This window comes from Mastomys coucha, unplaced genomic scaffold, assembly GCF_008632895.1.
Source record: "Mastomys coucha isolate ucsf_1 unplaced genomic scaffold, UCSF_Mcou_1 pScaffold22, whole genome shotgun sequence".
NCBI lineage: Eukaryota > Metazoa > Chordata > Mammalia > Rodentia > Muridae > Mastomys > Mastomys coucha.
The window spans coordinates 213633737-213653003 of NW_022196905.1; the positions used below are offsets into that span (position 1 = coordinate 213633737).

General features: G+C 48.3%; 1 protein-coding gene and 1 non-coding gene across 5 annotated transcripts in view; both read left to right on the top strand.

Moving 5' to 3' along the window:
- Tom1 (target of myb1 membrane trafficking protein) overlaps positions 1-19267 on the top strand; it is a 34665-nt gene that overhangs the window by 3278 nt on the left and 12120 nt on the right. For all 4 annotated transcript variants that reach the window (XM_031340341.1, XM_031340342.1, XM_031340343.1 and 1 more), the window contains exons 2-8: positions 9533-9617; positions 11768-11846; positions 12916-13065; positions 13332-13466; positions 13559-13705; positions 16488-16604; positions 18993-19126. In XM_031340341.1, the coding sequence (XP_031196201.1) occupies positions 9533-9617; positions 11768-11846; positions 12916-13065; positions 13332-13466; positions 13559-13705; positions 16488-16604; positions 18993-19126 (847 nt within the window). The remainder of the gene's footprint in view (positions 1-9532; positions 9618-11767; positions 11847-12915; positions 13066-13331; positions 13467-13558; positions 13706-16487; positions 16605-18992; positions 19127-19267) is intronic.
- On the top strand, positions 8580-8695 carry LOC116071538. The gene has a single exon (XR_004110949.1). It is a non-coding gene; the product is annotated as a U5 spliceosomal RNA (small nuclear RNA).

Consider the following 19267-nt stretch of genomic DNA (forward strand, 5'->3'; position numbering starts at 1 on the left):
AGAATCCAGAGTGAGTGTGACTAGACTGAGCTGGACCATGTGCAAACCTCTGGGAGAATCCAGAGTGAATGTGACTAGACTGAGCTGGACCATGTGCACAGCAGGGAGGGAGCAGAGCCAGACCAAGAGGCCTGGAAGGTAAAAGGCCAGCTAGCTGAAATCACTAGATTATATAGGGAAGAGCAGCTGTAGGGAAGGAAGTCTAGGCTAATACCTGGCTGGAGATGTTTAGGGCAGGGGTGGGGGTATGCCAGACAGGAGGACCCTGCAACTGGTAAGGACTGAGGGATGCTGGAGGAACCTGGCTGCCAAGTCCACTTTGATATGTTAAATAGGCACCTTAGGCCTATTTATTTGTCCCAGGTTTGAGACCTCAAAGGAGGGAGAGAAGCCTAGCTACTCAACTCAGAGTCACCCTTAAGACCCAGTGATGTGTTAGAACGTTGGTCACGTCAGAACATACCACACTAGGCCCAAACAATTCCACGTGTAAGAAGTTTAATTGAGAGGGAGAGAGGGGGTAGTGGCGCAGATAGGGGGGGGGGAAGAGGGGGAGAGAGGGAGAGGGAGAGGGAGGGAAGGAGGGAAGGAGGGAGGAATGTTCCCCATATATATATGGGTTGTGACGCATGGCCACAGGTAAAGGTGGGAGGTGAGCCCAAAGGATTCTGGGAATATGGTGGCTGTTGCCCTGGCAACAGGTCTGTGGACCCGCCCATGCATCGCCACAGGCTTTGAATGTCCTGATGCTAACACCCAGTGTTCTCTCTTGCCCCTGAACACACCAGTCTGCTCGGGTCCTAGTTTGAATTTATATTAGCAGAACCCTACAAGATTAATCTGTGTTATTAATCTACCACAGATTAGAGATAATGATGAGTTTTCACCCGCCTCCAAGTCACTCAGACTCTAGGAGAGCTCCACAAGGGCAGCGGCAGCCTGTGGCTCTGAGGGTCCAGGGGCTTATACCAGGTGCTAGCAGAGTCCTTTAAAAATATGTTACGAGGTGTGTCCAAGGACAGCTCTGTGGGAGAGATTTCCGTTTTCCATTTTTGGCTGTCAGGTGATGCTTAGAAGCCAGCTGCAGATGCCCCCACAGAATATGGGCAGTTCCTGGGTACAAGTCTCAGGGAGTTAGGACACTGGAGCTCAGACTGAGGCCAGGCCTGGGAGAGGAGGGCAAGATAAAGAGCTGAGTCTGGCTTACTAGCATACACCTGTAATCCCAATACTCAGGAGACTGAGACAAATCAATTGCTATGAGTTTGAGGCCAGCTTAGGTTACAGAGAAAACTTGTGTTTTCAAAGTGCACACACACACTCACATAGGCACACATGTGCACATTCAGGTAGAGCTGTCCTTGGATTCCCAAAACCGACTCAGCCCATAGATAGGAATCAGGTCCTTTGGGGCAGAGGCTGGAAACCCACAGACCAGGCTGTGTTGTAGCTGTTGGGCAAGCTCAGAAGTGCCCTCAGCCCCTGTCTGCTCATGACTACTGAAGCCGTATCTCCCATCCCTATCTATAATGGAACACAGCGGCACTCTCACTCCCTCGCCTTCCCAAAGGGTTAGTGAACAGCAGCTGAAAGGCAATGGAAGTGGGGAACTGTTAGTGCTACGTGGCACAGAGAGGCAATGTGCTATTCCAAGAGGAAGTCAGTGTCAGGCTAGGCAGTCAACCGTGGACCTGTCAGAGACTGGCCAGGTAGGGGTCAAAGGAGAAAACTTCAGAGGCCTCTCCATGACTGTCAGGGTGGACTATACTAGGCTTACTCTCCAGAAGGCCACACAGTAAATCCTCAAGGCTTTAGAGGCCATCTGGTCTCTGTGGAAATACTCAACAAGATCATTGTTGCAGAGAGCCAAAGACAATAGGTAAAAGAATAGGTGTGGCCGCACTCCAATAAAACTATATGGCCATGTATTTGAGTTCATGACATTGCTATGTGTTATTAAACATTATTCTTCTGGGGTGTGGTACTGCATGTCTCTAATCCCAGTACTCAGGAGGCAGAGCAGAAGCAGGCTGATCCAGGCCAGCCTGGTCTGCATAGTGAGACCCTATCTCAAAACAGTGTCTAGGTAGGGCTTTGCCTTGGCTGGACACATACTAATAATGCCCAAGGTGACCTTGAGTCAGAGCACTAGCTTTGTTACTTGGAGTAGGTTACAAACCTCACTATCTCTGGTTCCTCCTCTGTAAAAGGAGGCTAATAATAGCATCTGTCAGGTGGGGTTGCTGTGTGTACAGTGTGTGGCATTTGAAGCACTTGGCTTGTGCCTGCCAGACCAGAGGCATCCACAGCTGTTAGCCCTGGGGATTCTTATAGGTGGTGTCACTGTTTCTAGGGCACACTTAGTGGCAGAGCTAAGGTAACAATGCAGGACCCAGACTCTAGTACAACTTTTGTTTTGGTCTTTGTGTCATTGAGATATGAGCAGTCACTGGTTGGGTGGCTGCACATTCACAGGCAGGTCAGGTTTCAGGCAGTGGGGTGGAGCCAGTTCTCCTGGGGATTGAAGGCTCAGCCTGACTGTGGATTGAGCTGGTAAATAGGTTTTGTTCCTACATAGAACACTGAGAAATAAGAATAAAGTCGTAAATTTCTGGTCTTGGGGGTGGTATTCAGGAAGCTAAACTAAAACCCTCAGGATGTAGCTAACTTGGGGCTGCCACTCCATAAGGACGCCGGAATTCAGGACACTAACTCTAGCCCTCTGATGAGGTTCTGATCTAGGCCAGTGCTCTCAAACTGCCACATTCCTCTGCTGCCTTCTAACCTTCTGTATCTCTGTGCCTCCTTTATTATTACTTGCATGGTGCTTTCCTTTAATTGCCTTGTTTACACTCCTTTAGTCCCATCCTTCATAATTATGTCCATGATGTCATGGCAGCAAGTACCCTTACCCACTGAGCCATCGCCCTCCATAATGTGGATATCCTTACTCAATCAGTTGAAGACTTTTCCTGGAAAGATTGACATCCCCAGAGCAAGGGAAACTCTGCTAGCAGACAGTCTGACTCTGATTCTCTCTTGGCTTGAGATTTTGGACTTGCCAAGCCTCTGCAGTCATGTGAGTGTGAGTGCATGCCTTAAAGTTAAAATCAATGATCCCACTGGTATTTGCATGCTCATTTATATTCTCTCTCTCTCTCTCTCTCTCTCTCTCTCTCCCTCTCTCTCCTCTCTCATACTCTTTCATCTGCCATTTCTCTTTTATTCTCTTTTATTGTGTGTGTGTGTTGCATGGTATATGAATGCACATGTACTGTACAGTTTTGTGTGTATTTTTGTGCATATGTATATGGAAGTCAGAGGTCAGTGTTGAGTGTCTACCTCGATTGCTCTTCACCTTTTTTGAGAGTGGCTGTCTTATTGAGCCTGGAACATTCCAATTTTGCAGACTGCCTGTCCAGTAGCTCCTGGTATTCTCCTGTTTCTGCCTCTCCAGGGCTGTGGTTACAGGTGCACACCAGACACCCAGCTCCTTTTGTAGTGCTGGGGATGGGAAATCCTGTCATTATGGCACACAGCAAGCACTTATCCACCAAACTATCTCCTTACTCATTTCTCCATTTCTCTGAACCCTAACATATCTCAGAGCTCTCTCCTCCACCTCCCATACCCAGGCTGTCCTCACATCTTGCTCAATCATGGGTTGGGTAGAGAATGTCACTAACAGTCGGCCCTTGCATGTCTTGGTCCCTCCTGCATGAATAGTTTAGGAAACTCTCCCTTGTCTAACCAAAAGTTTCTTCAGCAAGGACTTGCAGTTAGTCACATCAGCTGAAAACTGTGGACTGAGGAAACAATAACCTCCACGAGGTATTTTAAGGTTTCTCTTATGGCCTGTGGTTTAAAAAAAAATGACAGGGGAGAGACAGCCAGGGTTTTAAGAAAGGACATTTTAGCAACTTAGGAAACTGATAGAAGTTTCCGGCTGGATCTGGAGAGAATTGTTCATTTGGAAAGCAGGCTTCATGACAACTTGCTGACTAGAAAGAAAAAAAAGTTGGCTACTCTATATGACTTTAGAGTGTTTTTTATGGGAAGGCTTGAAATTTTGGACTGGTTTGTGGCTGATATTTTTGTGTTGAGTAACATTTGTTTTGGTGCTGATTCTACAGTCAGTGGGCATAACATGCTTAACTTGCACACTTTCATCTCCTTCACACAACCCTTGGGAAAGTGGGTACTTTAGGTACCCTGTTCTGCAAAGGAGGAGTGAGGCTCAGAGGGGCTAAGGCATTCACTCAGGGTCACACAGCCACTGGCTGCTGAAGTCAAGGCCTACACTGCAAATTGTTTATTCACATCTCATGTTTCTAGTCTCCCTCCTCACCACTGTCCTGCAGGACTGAAAGGGACTGACTCACTGGCCTTCTCGGTGAGTCACGGGTATTCATCTAGAGTGATGTGTGCACTAGTGGCTCCTGTATTCCTGCATCTTCCATACCGATGTCCTCCTCAGGGCAGGGAGCTCTGCTGAGGGCACCAGCAGTGTGGATCTCTTTACCAGGAGAACAGAGCCTACAAGCACCTCCCAGGGACTCCCACTTGTGTTCAAGTAGCTAGGAATGAGTAGAAAGGGACTAGGAATGCAAAACCGTGTGAGCCTGGAGAGTGTGTTGTCTGTCACACTAACAGGTCAGCACGGTGTTCATGAATGTAATAGAGCAGGTGTCCACAAAACCCTAGTGTCTATTGTGGCCAGATGCGTTGCACCCATTTGTGGATACCCACACTACTTCCAGCTGCACAGCTAGTCTGCATCCCAGAGGGTCGGTCACTCAGAATGGTGCTGGCTGGGAAGGATCATGTCCAGAATTGACTCATTGGGAACACGGATGTTAGGTTAGAGGCCAGATTAAGGAACCTGGACCAGGTGTGGTGGTAGCATATTCCTTTAATCCCAGCACTTGGGAGGCAGAGGGAGGTGGATCTTTGTGAGTTTGAGGCCAGCCTGGTCTACAGAGTGAGTTCCAAGCAGAGCTATACGGAGAAACACTGTCTCGAAAAACTAAAAGAAGAAGAGGGGGAAGGGGAGGAGGAGGAGGAGGAGGAGGAAAAAATTGGAAAGATGAAGCTTTCTATGGGCTGCAAGCTCAATAATGTCCTTCCCACAGGTTGTCCTTCCTTGTGGTGAGCATGGAGACAGAGGAGTGAGTATCACAAAGAGTCAACAAGGTCCAGGCCATAGAGCTGAACGGCACACCTGGCCGCCTGGAGACTCAGTGCACTATTGCACAAATACGAAAGTGCCCTCTCCTTTCTACCACCCAGAGTGTGGGCCTGGGAGGGTTTTAAGCTGGACAGGGAGAGGTGGCCTTCAGCAGGCAGAGCAAAGTGGCCAGCACTCTGGGGTAGACACTCTTCAGCACTGGCTAACACATCAGCCGTGGTAACAGGAGAGGAGGGTCATGGAGCTCTGTGAGTGCTAGTCATTTGATCCTTGTTTTCTGGTGATCTCATGGTACTGGAGGAGGCTGTTGAGCGATGATTAAGGATGGATGTGGGTGAGGTAAGGGTGGAGTGTGGATCAACAGACTCATTTCCTCTTCTGCATCCTAGCCCTACAGCTAGCTCATGTGCTGACTCAGCCTCCCTTTCTGCATTATCCTCCATAGCCTCCATTGGGCTGCATACTTGCTGATGGTTGGGCCTTGTTGACCTTGTTCCCCAATGTCTCCCCAGAGTCTAGACATGTTTCAAGGCATTTGGGAGGCATGAAACCATGGCTACAGGTTTGTTTGAGCCTATAATCCAGGTGGGAAGCAAAGGCAGGAAGATCAGTATAAATCGCAGGCTAGCCCTGTCTACAGAGTAAGTTCCAGGCTAGCCCTGCCTATAGAGTAAGCTTCAGGCCAGCCTGACTACACAGTAAGTTCTACGCCAGTCTTATCTATAAGGTAAGTCCAAGGCGAGCCTTGTCTACACAGTAAGTCCCAAGCCAGTCCTTTACATAGGAAGTCCCAGGATAGCCATATCTACAGAGTAAGCTCTAGGCCAGCCTTGTCTACAGAAGAAGTGCCAGGTCAGGGGAGTAATAATAAAGCAAGATCCTTCCATAAAAGAAAAAATAAATAAATAAAAATAGGGAGTGGGTTTGAGAAGCAGACATTTTGTAGAGTGAGTCTGTGCTTTGCAGCTTACCAACCATATAGCTGTGGGCAAGTCCGAGCCCTCTGTCCCCGACACCACCACCCAGTTCTAACCTGTTTTGAGTGTCACTGTATGTAGGGCATTCTCAGTCCTATGTTCAGTTCATACTATGCCCAGTGAGCATGTTTGTGAACTGGGTATCTGGCTGCATGAAGGATGACCTGATGGGCAACACTCAGCGATGTGAAAGAAAAAGGGTTCAGGTACTAGGGAGGCAGAGGCAGGCGAATTTCTGAGTTCAAGGCCAGCCTGGTCTACAGAGTAAGTTCCAGGACAGCCAGGGCTACACAGAGAAACCTTGTCTCGTAAAAGAGAGAGAGAACTCTGAAGAATTCGGGTCTTGACTCTTGATAGAAGGGGCTACAGATAACTTCCCAACAGAAAAGACTGCTAGTTAGAATTGCATTGAAGAGAAGGGAATGGGGTCCCAGTTCAGGCTTGGGCAGGTGATGGCACTGGTCCAAAGTTAGCCCTAGCAGCTTCTGGCCTATGCAGGCAAGGAGACAGCTAATATGGCAACAGGAAGGCATAGCTGTAATGCCTGTACTCCACTGAGCACCCATAAAATGATTCCAAGAGAGAGGGAACAGGGCTCCTGGGACCACAAGGGCAAATGTCCTGCCCGGGAGTCTGGGTCACCGCTGAAGATGAACAACAGGTCGGAGGCAAGGGCAAGCACCCAGCAACTACCCAAATGCATGACTTTTTGGCCAAGGCTCGTTCCTTCCTGTTGTCCCAAGATATTTCTCACAGCCTTCACATGACTTCAGGCAGTTGACTGTTGAGGAACCACACTGCTATGAAAAAGGCAGGCTCAACCTGATCTGACACACAGAGACATGACCCATAAGTGAACATGCTTACATTAGGAGGTATGGCCCGCAGGCCGGAGCCACTGCCCAGATCAAGTCACTAAGTTGCCTCTGGGCAGAACACAGCTGCATCAAGCCCAACACAGGAATAGCTCCTAATACCAGGACTGCTCTCCTTGAGTGTTAGCAAGCTTGTAATGGCAACAGAGACCTGCAGGAGCTGGGAAAAAGAGCCACTGCCCAGCAGCCCTTGAAAGTCAGCCAGCAGCTAGAGATGGAGGAGTCAGTTATGCTCTGGGAGGCTGGTAAGGGTTTTTATTTCCTTCTTAAAATAGCAAGTTACTTCCATGTTTAAAAACAAAACATGACAATCCTGTTCTCAAATTCCACACTTACACAACACATCTCAGGGCAGGTCAGAAGAGAGTCTGCGATTCTTCAGCTGCTCAGATGATCTTACCTTTGCATCCACCTTTTCCTGTTTATGTCACATCACAGTCCTCCTCCTCTCTACTTGTGACCCACATCTCCATCTCTGTTGGCACTTTTGCAAGACTAATTAGACTCTTGAGGAGTGGTGACAGAAGCCACACTTAGTAGATATTTGAAGAAGGAACATGCTTTGTCTTCCAGCCCTTCTAAAGGGACACCTTCTTGGCCTCCTCCCCTGGCCATAAGCCAGGAGTGGCATGGCATCCACCCTTCTGTCTCAGCCTCCTGTCATGTTTGGAACACGCTAGCACCTGTCTGGTGGCGGAAGCAAGGGTGGACTGGAAGACATGCCAGTTAGAGAGCCAGCTGCCTGAGCAGCCCAGCAGGGGAATTGCAGCAGGTTGGAAGAGGCAGAGCCCCACCCAGTCACATGGAGACAACCCTCATCCTCTCCTAGTCCTGCTAAGAGTGTGCTGTGTTGTGAGGCCTGTTCTGGACACCATGGAGCCAGAACTATATCTCTCCACCAGGCTTCTCAGTGCCTGGAATGGGCCTGGCTTACAAAGAGCTATGTAATGGTAAGCCATCAATACCACCCAGCTAGAAAGACTGTCTTCGTTGGGCAGTGGTGGTGCACGCCTTTAATCCCAGCACTTGGGAGGCAGAGGCAGGCGGATTTCTGAGTTTAAGGCCAGCCTGGTCTACAGAGTGAGTTCCAAGACAGCCAAGGCTACATAGAGAAACCCTGTCTCGAAAAACCAAAAAAAAAAAAAAAGACTGTCTTCATTGTGTGACAGGTAATATTAGCCAAACTGACTGATAAGCAGATGTGTGTGTGTATGTGTGTATGTGTGTGTGTATGTATGTGTGTACACGACATCTTCAGCCAGAGTCTGAAAGTCTGAAAGCCGGAGGAGGCAGCATGGCAGCTGAGGAAGACAACAAGTATCTCATTCTCTGAATATGAAATGTTAACCTTGGAGCTCAAGAGATGGCTCAGCGGTTAAGAGCACTGACTGCTCTTCTGAAGGTCCTGAGTTCAAATCCAGCAACCACATGGTGGCTCACAACCATCTGTAATAAGATCTGATGCCCTTTTCTGGAGTGTCTGAAGACAGCTATAGTGTACTTACATATAATAAATACACCTTTTAAAAAAAAGAAATGTTACTCTGGTTTCTCTTCAGATTGTATAAATCTTTCGCCTTTTACTAAAGATTTCCGTGGAGAGGAACAACTCTGAGTCTTAAGCCAATTTTTTGAGGCCTTGCTTCGGTAAGGCTCCTAAAAAAAAAAAAAAAGAAATGTTAACTTGTCACATACTTACATGTGGTAAAAGTATATACGTTTGCCATGCCAGCCAGGACATGACGGGAGGTGGAACAAAGTTGAGTGTTAATGTGAAGACAGTAGACATGGCAGTACATGTGTATAGTTGGGGGGGTTGGTGAAAGGCTCACAGTTTCTGAACTGATTCATTGTGCACTTAGCATCCACCAATGCCCTTGGGAATAGGGTCTTATTATGTACGATTGAATTTGGATTTGGTATATAGCACCAGGGTGGCCTTGAACCCCTGCCTCTGCTTTCTAACCCTGGAGGCTGATCTTTCATCGAAACAACCTATAGAGAGAAACTGTGTCTCAGGAGGGCATGGAAGGCCAAGTCCCATAAAGAGGAAACAGATTACAGTGGAGGCCTGTAAGAAATGAGAGCCTGGGACAGGGACAGAGATAGTTGCTCCCCACTGAATACTTCTTTGGAACTTTTATGATTTGAACCATGTGACTACTTCCAACCCAAAGGATAATAGGCAGTAAAGAGGAGTATAGCCTACACGGATAAAGCTACCCTGTCATAGTCAAGCCCTCTGAGGCCAGGCCTGGCCTAGTTCTTAGCCCCATTCATCCACTTAGCCAAGCTCCTTATCTATGAAAGGGCAAGGACATTTTTGGCCTCATATGACTGGCATGATCCAGTGACAAGTGGGACAGCATATAAGCCTGAGTGCCCAGAAAGCATCTGTGACCTTCTGCTTTATCTATTCCCTCCTTACTCCACTATCAGAGTCTGACCATCCAAGACTCCCCATACCTTTGTGACTCACAGTTTCTTCACAGAGAAAGCAACAGATGGCTCCCTGCAGAGCGAGGACTGGGCCCTCAACATGGAGATCTGTGACATCATCAATGAGACCGAGGAAGGGTAAGGGGTCCTTGGGGTGAGGGGGTGGGGATACAAACTATGACAGCCAACTATAACACTACACACCAGCACTGATTCCTACCTATGTCCCCCCAATGATCCTCCGTAGCCTTCCACTGTTGTAGCCACAGTCTAACCCTGCTGTACAATAGTATCCTGACTCCATCTTAGACAGCAGCATGGCACTTTAAACGTCTTTGGACCATGATACAATATAGTAGTGCCTTCATCGAGTGGATGAAAAGCTCAGAGATGTAAAGTTCAAAACCACTCGGTTGGTGGTGGTGCATGCCTTTAATTCCAGTACCCAGGAAGCAGAAGCAGGGGGATCTCTGAGTTCAAAGCCCACCTGATCTACATCAAGAGTTCTAGGACAGCCAGGGCTACACAAAGAAACCCTGTATCTAAAAAAGACACAATGTTTGTGCAGTTGACCACTAGGGTCACTAGCTTGACCCACACAGTGTCTCTGAACAGCAGGCCAAGATGTCACACAGATCTAGAGCTCTACCCTTGGTGCAACACCTCCCTGGGACAAAACCAGCTGGAGACTCATAGTGCCTTTCTGGATGCTGAAAGCTGGAGTCTTAGGGCAGCTTTTCTCTGAGAGCAAGAACACGCTTTCAGTTCCTTAAGATTAGAAACCAGCAGGGCCATCAGGAGTTCCCAGAGGGCAGTCATAAATCGAAGCAGAGCTGTGGATCACAGTGGATGCCTGCGGTGACCAGGTATGGGGCCCTAGTGTTTGCTCAGAAAGGTGATTTCAGCTGAAAAGCATGGTCTGAGAGAAGTGTTGGAGTCCTGTCTTCCCCTGTGGGATGGGACTATGGACAAGTCACATTACCTCTCCAGGACCTTTTACTCAAGAGAGCTCTGCTAAATCTTGCCAAAACCCTAGCCTAAGGGGCAAAACCCTAGTGAGGCAAAAAGTAGGGTGAGGTGGATGTGGGTGGCCAAGACCAGCAGGGAGGGCAGCTGGATGAGACCTCTGCTCTGGTTAATCAAAACATCCTCCCAGTTAAGTGCACAGAGGGGCAGGAGGTAGGGAGTGAGTGCAACCTGAACTTCGGGGAGACTGTGGGTATCTTAGGCTAGGAGAGGATTGTAGCTTCAGGCCCCAACCAAAGTCCCCCTCAGCTGTGCTTTGTAGTTCATTCCTACACATCTGCATCTGGACTCATAGTGAGAGTAAGGTGCAAGTGGACAGATGGCAAGACCACAGGGAAAAGACCTACTGAGCCTCCGGTAGGGCCAGTAAGTCACTGTCCTGTGAGACAGTGTCCTGTCACCTGGTGATCTCGGGAAGCACAGAGTTCATTTGAGCACTTTAAATGTTCCAGACACTGCCCACAGCATGGAGGAGCCACTTATAGCAATGACAGGCATGACCCTTGGCTTCAGCAATCTCACCTAAATTTCTGTGACTTTGGGGGAATCATATCATTGCCATATACTTTGTCTATGTGCAGTACATAGTCTACTGCCAGTACTGTATCCTGCTCTCCAGGTCACTTCACAGGCCAGTCAGCTTTTCGTAACTATAACAATGCCCTTGAGATGATTTGCTTATAAAGAGAATTTTTTTTATCTCATTTTTGGTTTGGTTTGGTTTGGTTTGTGGAGCTGAAGCAGAAGTTTTTATTTTGTCTCAGTCTTAATGTTGCACACCATGAGGAATGTGTGATGTGCTCACTCACCACATGGCCAAGGAACAAAAGAAGTGACAGGGACCAGAGTTCCATGGTGCTCTTCAAAGTCACATCTCTAATGACAAAAAGACCACCTAGCAGGTTCCATCTCTTCTCCTGATCCCACCCCAATCAAGGGCTTTGCACATGCTAGACAAGCAGTGTCATTGAACTATAGCCTCAACCTAAGCCCCACCTCAAAGTGTCTCAACGGTGCCACTGTGATGCTGAAATTATTTTTTAAATACTTGGATCTTTAGGAGACATGCAGTGTGTACACAGTGTAACAGTACTGACACCAAGAACTGAGGCCAGTGAACTGGCCAGGGAAAGGCAGGGAGCTGTCCGAGGTGCTCTGAGTACAGGCTGTGCTCACTCTCCTGATCTTGGGCCCTTGGCTTTCTGTACTGGGGAAGAGGTTTCTATACCTAAGTCCATCCTTCCTTTTGTCCTTTTTGCCAGCCCCAAAGATGCCTTCCGAGCAGTGAAGAAGCGAATTGTGGGGAATAAGAATTTCCATGAGGTCATGCTGGCCCTTACGGTGAATATCCTGCTACCTCTCTCATCTATCCATCTCTCTATGATCTCTTCCATGACTAGACCATGGTCTGCTGGAAGCTGCTTCTCCTTAGTTATGTCTAGCAGGACTCCCATCCATGCTTGGGTTTCTCACCTGAAGACTCAGAAGAAAAGGACCATGGGCAAATTGTTTTACCATCCACACTGTTGGTGAGGGTGGATGACAAAGCAAGAGAACTGGAAAGGAATGTCCAGCCTTAACATGGGGAGTAGGTACACCGGGGCCACTTCGCTCTAAAACTGCACCCTAAAAAGTGAACATAAAACAAATGCCTGTGTCTAAGAACAGTGTTGACCTCAGTACTAAGACAGGCCAGCATGGGCCAAGCATCATCCTGTCTTCAGGACAACCTGGCTGGGAAATAGGCAGGAGAACACCCTTTCCCAGCCTCTACATGGTAGTGCTTAGATCCAGATGGTCCTGCTACCCTGCAAAGCACAAGCAGCTTCTGCTAGGAAGAGGAGGCCAGTGCTTGGTCCTTGGGTCATGATGTTACCAACCTAAGTTGTATCTGATCCCTCCTGAATCTCTAAGCTTCTGTAACAGTGTTTTGCAACCTATGGGTCACAACCCCTTTGGAGGTCAAATGACTGTTTTACAGGGATCACATATCAGATCTCCTGTGTATCAGATATTTACATTAAGATTCATAACAGTAGCAAGATTACAGTTGTGAAATAGAAACAAAAATAATTTTATGGTTGAGGGGTCACTACCACATGAGGAACTGTGTCAAAGAGTCACAGCATTAGAAAGATTGAGAACCACTGCTCTAGATGATGTGAACTAGAAAGCAGAGTTAGGCCCTGGCCTAATAGGAAGGGAGTCTTGTCTGTCCCACCATGTCCTAGTCCCCTAGGAGGCAAGCCTCCAAACCGAGCACTGCTTCCATTCTTATGTTCTAGGGGCTCCCTTCTGGAAGCCTCCTGTCTTCTCTGGGCTTCCCACTAGGATAGAATAGGAGTCTCGTGGAGTAGCAGGCCACTTCCCTTTCTTGATCGGGCATTCTCTTGGGCACCTTGACCTACAGGTCTTGGAAACATGTGTTAAGAACTGCGGGCACCGCTTCCATGTACTGGTGGCAAGCCAGGACTTTGTAGAGAATGTGCTGGTGAGGACCATCCTGCCGAAGAACAATCCACCCACCATTGTGCACGACAAGGTGTTGAACCTCATCCAGGTGTGCTCTTTGGCAGGGTAGGGTGCTCAGTGGCCTCAAGGGGTGGGGAAATGCTGGGGCTATCCTTCCACTCTGCTAGTGAATGCTTACATGTGCAGCAGGACTTATCACTGTGTGCTGAGCCTGGTACACAGGGTTAGAGGACCAGGCAACAGGAGGAAGAGGACGGAAGCACACTGTCCTCTGTCTAGGTGCCAGGGTCGGGCAGGCTCACAGAAAAGAAGGTGAGCAGTGGTTACCGGCCATGTCCCCTTGTCCCCTCTCAGTCCTGGGCTGACGCGTTCCGCAGCTCGCCTGATTTGACAGGTGTTGTTGCTGTCTACGAGGATCTGCGAAGGAAGGGCCTAGAATTTCCCATGACTGACCTGGACATGCTGTCGCCCATCCACACACCCCAGAGAGTAAGGAGAATTTTGGGTGGGGTGGGAGTTATCCTGGGGGGGCTGAAGTGCCTTTCCAGAAGGCCTCATTCACCCTATCTTTTGCCCCATAGACTATATTCAATTCAGAGACACCATCAGTTCAGAACTCTGGGGCCTCCAACACCAGTCAGCGCGGAGACCTGAATCAGCATGCCACCCCTCTACCCACTCCAGCTGTTCTCCCAGGTGATTCACCCATCACGCCGACTCCTGAGCAGGTAAACAGACAAGCCTGTGGCAGAACCAGAAGGTCCAGGAAGGTGTTAGAGATGACCCCTAGCTTTGTGGAAACTCCTTTGTCCTCTCAGCAGCCCATAGATGTGTAATGTTCATCCTACGTTCCAGATAAGGCTCAGGCAGGCAAATCCTGCAACTCAGAATCACACAGCTCATCAGAATCTGCTGAGATTCAAGTTCCAGTCTCTGACTTCTGGAGTGCAGTCTAGTACTACTGTCGTTTACCAAAGTCTTCCCTCCATGGAGCCCTGTGTGCAGCACCATGGAGAGGAAATGGCCAACAGGCAGGGTTCCCTTCCACTTGGGCCTCTCCACTTTATCTGTGTGCTATTAGGCTCACATAGAGTTTCATCTGAATTGAGATTCGAGTTGAAGACAACCTTAAAAGATCTGTATGCTTGCTGGGGTTGGTGGCATGCCTTTAATCCCAGCACTTGAGAGATAGAAGTAAGTGGATGTGTGTGAGTTCAAAGCCTCTGATCTACATGGAGACTTTCAGGCTAGCTAGGGCTGCATAGTGAAACCCTGTCATAGAAAGCAGGTGGGTGAGGGAGAGAGAGAGCTGCACCTTCACAATATGAGAGATTGCATTTGTACTGCACTGAGGCCTGCCACAACTCCTCATGAGGAAGCTTGGAAGCTTAGCATGAGGTTCTTGGGAAGTTTCCCTAGCCTGTGGCTAGCTCTAGAGTATTACCTACTTCAGACCAGGGGGCTGCCATCTAGATTATTGCTCATTTGAGATGTGGTACTGGGCTGGGCTTGAGGCCTTCACAGTCCTTAGACCATCACCAGTGAAATATAAAGACTGAGCTGCTGAGTGTGCTGGAGGTAAAGATTCACAAACTGATACCAATGAGAAGCATTTAATTCTAAACAACTGTTCTCTGACCACTGGCGTGCAGTGCACAGTCTCAGCCCCACAAACAGAAGCTTTGTGCTATCTTGTACCACATTGTGAAACTGTGCGCCACAGCAAACATGACTAGAGAAGGCTGGCTCACTGAGAACGGAGCTAAAGCCTACAAAATTGTAAAATTACTCTGAAATCCAAAACAATTATCTACCTTGTTTCTGTTTTGTTTTTTTTTGTTGTTGTTTTTTGTTTTTTGTTTTTGTTTTTGTTTTGTTTTGTTTTGTTTTGTTTTTCTATGTGTGTGTTTTTTTTGTTTTTTGTTTTTTGAGACAGGGTTTCTCTATGTAGCCCTGGCTGTCCTGGAATTTACTCTGTAAATCGGGCTGGCCTTGAACTCAGAAATCTGCCTGCCTCTGCCTCCCAAGCGCTGGAATTAAAAGCGTGTGTCACCATGCCCAGCTTGTTTCTGCTTTTAACTAGTTTTTCTAAAGTCTGTATATTAAGACTGATTAGTGCTAGAAGGTTCTTGCTAAGTAACACTGAGTCTTTTTGTCTGATTTCATAGCCCCCTTTGCCTCTTGGGGCATGCTAGGATGCTGTGCGGTGGTGATGTAACTCCTAGGCTCCTCTATGGTTAGATCCCTTTGGGTTTGGATGGCAAGCTGGTGATGAGCAGCTGTCCACTCACACCAAGCGTTATTAAACAAGTCATTCTGCCTGACACTGTGGGGTGGGCTGTTGGTCAGCTTAAGTGGATCTGGTACTTATCTCCGCATGCCTGTTGCTTCAACCTTGAGCTCCATACAGGTGGCAGAGCCCACCTGTGATGATATGCGGTCAGTGCTTGGTGCTTATCAACTAGGCAGTAAGTGGCAGCTGCTGTCACAGTCATGAACTCAGATTCTGAAGATTACCGTCACTCAGTCACACAATTTAGAATATACCAGCATTTTCCCAAATGTAGTCTTCTAGCCACTAGATTCATAAGCCACCCCATCATAAGAGGATTCTTCAGCCAGGTACATCTGGTAGGAGGCCTTCATCTGCTTCTCAATATTCAAAATGAACACAGTGTGCATAAGCATATAAAGCCCCTCAGAGTTCACAAGAGACACTAAACAGTGGCCAGGCGGTGGTGGCGCACGCCTTTAATCCCAGCACTTGGGAGGTAGAGGCAGGCGGATTTCTAAGTTCGAGGCCAGCCTGGTCTACAGAGTGAGTTCCAGGACAGCCAAGGCGACACAGAGAAACCCTGTCTCAAAAAAAAAAAAAAAAAGACACTGCACAGTGACCCTCACAACCTCATCTGTTTGAGGACACTGACCGCCTTCATTGTTCTGTGTCCCCAGGCCTGGAACCTTGGCTCCCTTTGATCACTGATACTAGTACTGGATCTGAGTTTCATATTCACATGGGTAGCAGGCCTGGCACTTACTTTTGGATAAGCCTGGACCCTAAAGAATCCCAATTCTCTTAGGGAAGGGAAAGACACAGACAGAAGCTACTCTGTCCTCCCAGGCATAAGGGAACTGCAACCTGCCTTCCTAGTCCTTAGGAGAACTGCCATCCATAGGGCCTCATTAATTGCCATCTTGGCCCCAAGGGATGCTGGCATTCTTCCAACCACCCTCACTGGCTTATTCCCCTCCGACCGTCACACTGCTTTCAGCTTGCCTCTGTTCCTGGCTCGTGGTTGGGAGATGGCAGCGGTTGGTAGCACCTCTGTGAGGGGGCTGTGAAGTGGGAGGAACCTTCTGCAGGCTCTTGAGTACAGAGTTATCTGCAGAAGTCAGGAGGGAAGCTGTGTGGAGAAAGTGTTGACTGGGTAGTTCCTGAGCCGCATGACTGTGGAGGAGGCATGGGCTCTAGACTCTGGCTTTTCTCCCCCTTACAATGGTGCATTTCAGATCGGGAAGCTGCGCAGTGAGCTGGAGATGGTGAGCGGAAATGTGCGAGTGATGTCAGAGATGCTGACAGAGCTGGTGCCTACCCAGGTAGAACCTGCAGACCTGGAGCTACTGCAGGTGAGAAAACAGCCTGCCACTGAGGTGACCCTGTGTGCATCCACACCTGTTTCTTCCCTGTCTACATTGCAGTCTTGTTTTTGCTGGGAGCTCTGAGGCAATAGAAAACATTCCAACCAGGAACCTTGGATTTGCATCAGACAAGAATTCATATCTTAATCTGCTGCTTTCTGACTTGAACAAAACAGCCCCTCATTTTCTCCATCCATGTGGCTGCTTTGATACAAGCGGGACATGAGAGTTAAATGAGATAGTACATGTGAAACATCTATTCTTCCACCCGGTACTCATGAGCACAGACAGCACTGGGAAAAGCCAGAAGGGCTGATTCCCACCCTTCACAGTGTTGGTGGTAGCAAGCAGGAGGGACAAAGCAATGTGGGCTTTGAGAGGAGTGACTATCCAGTCGTGGGGAGCTGAGACCCGTGGGAAATGCTAGGTTTTGCTCCTGGGTGTCATATGATACTCACCTGATCCTGTCTTCATGTGGGGTAGGGCCCAGGACTGAGGGGGGCTTAGGCAGTGTCCTGTAGGGGACACTGAGGAAGGCAGTGAGAAAGTCAGGAACCAACAAAGCTAGAGTCTCCAGAATGTGTAGAGGTACAGAAGGCTCTGTGCTGTCTCCATCACTCGCCCACCAACCCTCAGAGAGCAGTTTTGAAGCCACGTCCTTATGTCCCTGTGACCGCTCAGAGATCCTTATATTTGGAGGTGAGGGAATAAAGTAGGAGTGTCTTAGCCGAGTGGACTCTTGAGTGTGAGAACTAGATGAAGAAAGGAGGTTGACTAAGAGTTGTTATAGTGTTATATGTCTCAAGCCAAGTCCATGCAGATCTGAGGAGTCTGGGATACTCAGAAGGCTGGAGCCAGTTGGCAAGGTGACACAGATTCAGTGCCCACATGATGAGTATTCTTTGTGTCAAGCTCAATGTAGGTGCTTGGTATACATTCATTCATAGCCCTAAACAACCCCATTCTCCAGATCAGAAAACTAAGGCAAAGAGGCTGTGTAACATGCCTATGGTCATTGTGGCTGGTAGTCACAAATCCAGGATTTGTGACTTGAAGCAATGACTTCAGTCTAGGTCTTCTTCTGTCCAGAGGAACCCATGAGGAAGCAGAAAGTAATGTCAGTTATACTTCATCACAGGCGGAAGAGGATGTTGAAAGTCCCCCGAGCAGATGAAGAAACCCCAGGAGGCCTGGGTGGGGTGGGTGGGGAACAAGGTCCACGGGAAGCCAGACATCGGTGCAGTGCCTCATCTTTGATGCTGTAAGAGAAAGTGTGCTGGCATATCCATGCTAGCACTGGGGAAAACATGACCAGTCTTCCTATAGTTACCTGTAAACCAAAGGAGGTTTATTTTATTACCTATTTTTGAGTCAAGGTCTCACGATGCAGCCAAGCCTGGTCCTGTACGTTCTCCATCCCCCTGCCTTAGCCCCTGACTACTAGGGTTACAGGTGCATAGCATCACACTCAACCTCTTATTTTTTTTCCTTTTTCTAAAACAAGTTTAACTGTGATTAAAACCCAATCAGTAACATGGTGACTAAATACAGTGTAGGATCTAGAAACAGGAAACAAGATGATATTAGCAGAAAAAGGATTTTAGTTAATACCAGTGTTGATGGCTTGGTTTTGACAAATGTCAGACTGGGTGAAGGCACATGAGAACCTCTGTGCCATATTGCAGCTCTTCAGTAAGTCTAAAAAATCGTTCCAAAATAAGTTTATCAAAAGAGAAAAAATCCAGTCCATGAGAAGAGTGAGGCAAAAACTCCAAGTCTGGATGTGTGAGGTAAGTCGGAGAAGTTAAACGTGTTCACACCCCACCCTATCCTCAGGCCCATCATCCTCCTCACCCTCCTCACCCTCTTTTGTTTTTCCTTAGATGTGCATCTGTGTCTATGATGTGTGTGAGTGAGACATGTGAACACTATAGCTTGCCTATATGCAACCAGTCAGAGAACAACCTTAGGGAGCAATGTCTCTCCTGTTTGTGCTACTTTACCACATAGGCCAGACTAGCTGGTCCAGGAGGCTGAGGTTTTTCTAAATAAGCAAACATGGTAGCTAAAGCAGCAGAACCATTATCATGGCTCATTCCAGTACTTTAACTGTCAGTGTGAAACCTAACACTTCCAGCTGTGGGTCACTTGAAGCCATGAGCTCCACAGCAGCCTAGGCGACATAGTGAGAGCCCACCTCACAATTCAAGACAGTAATTAGACTGCAGCACCTGAGCACTGATCTTGAAAACAGGCTTGTGGAGCCCCAAAAGCTGTTCTGTGGTGTCATGGAGACCTTCCTCCAGGACTGAAGACTGTTCATGGTAGCAGGTCCTTGTCCTGCTTGTTGCCTCAGTGTCTCACTCCTCCCCGTAGGAACTCAACCGCACTTGCCGCGCCATGCAGCAGCGGATCCTGGAGCTCATCCCACGCATCTCCAATGAGCAGCTGACAGAGGAACTGCTCATGATCAATGACAACCTCAACAACGTGTTTCTGCGCCATGAACGGTAGGTAGTCTACACCTTCACCTGTGCCATGGCCTTGGCTGCTCCACAGTCATTTTCCCGTGCCTTTTTCAGACATCAGCAAGCTACCAGAGCCTCCAGCTCTCTGCCCCATCACTGAGCTGCTTGGGTAGTGGGTAGTCA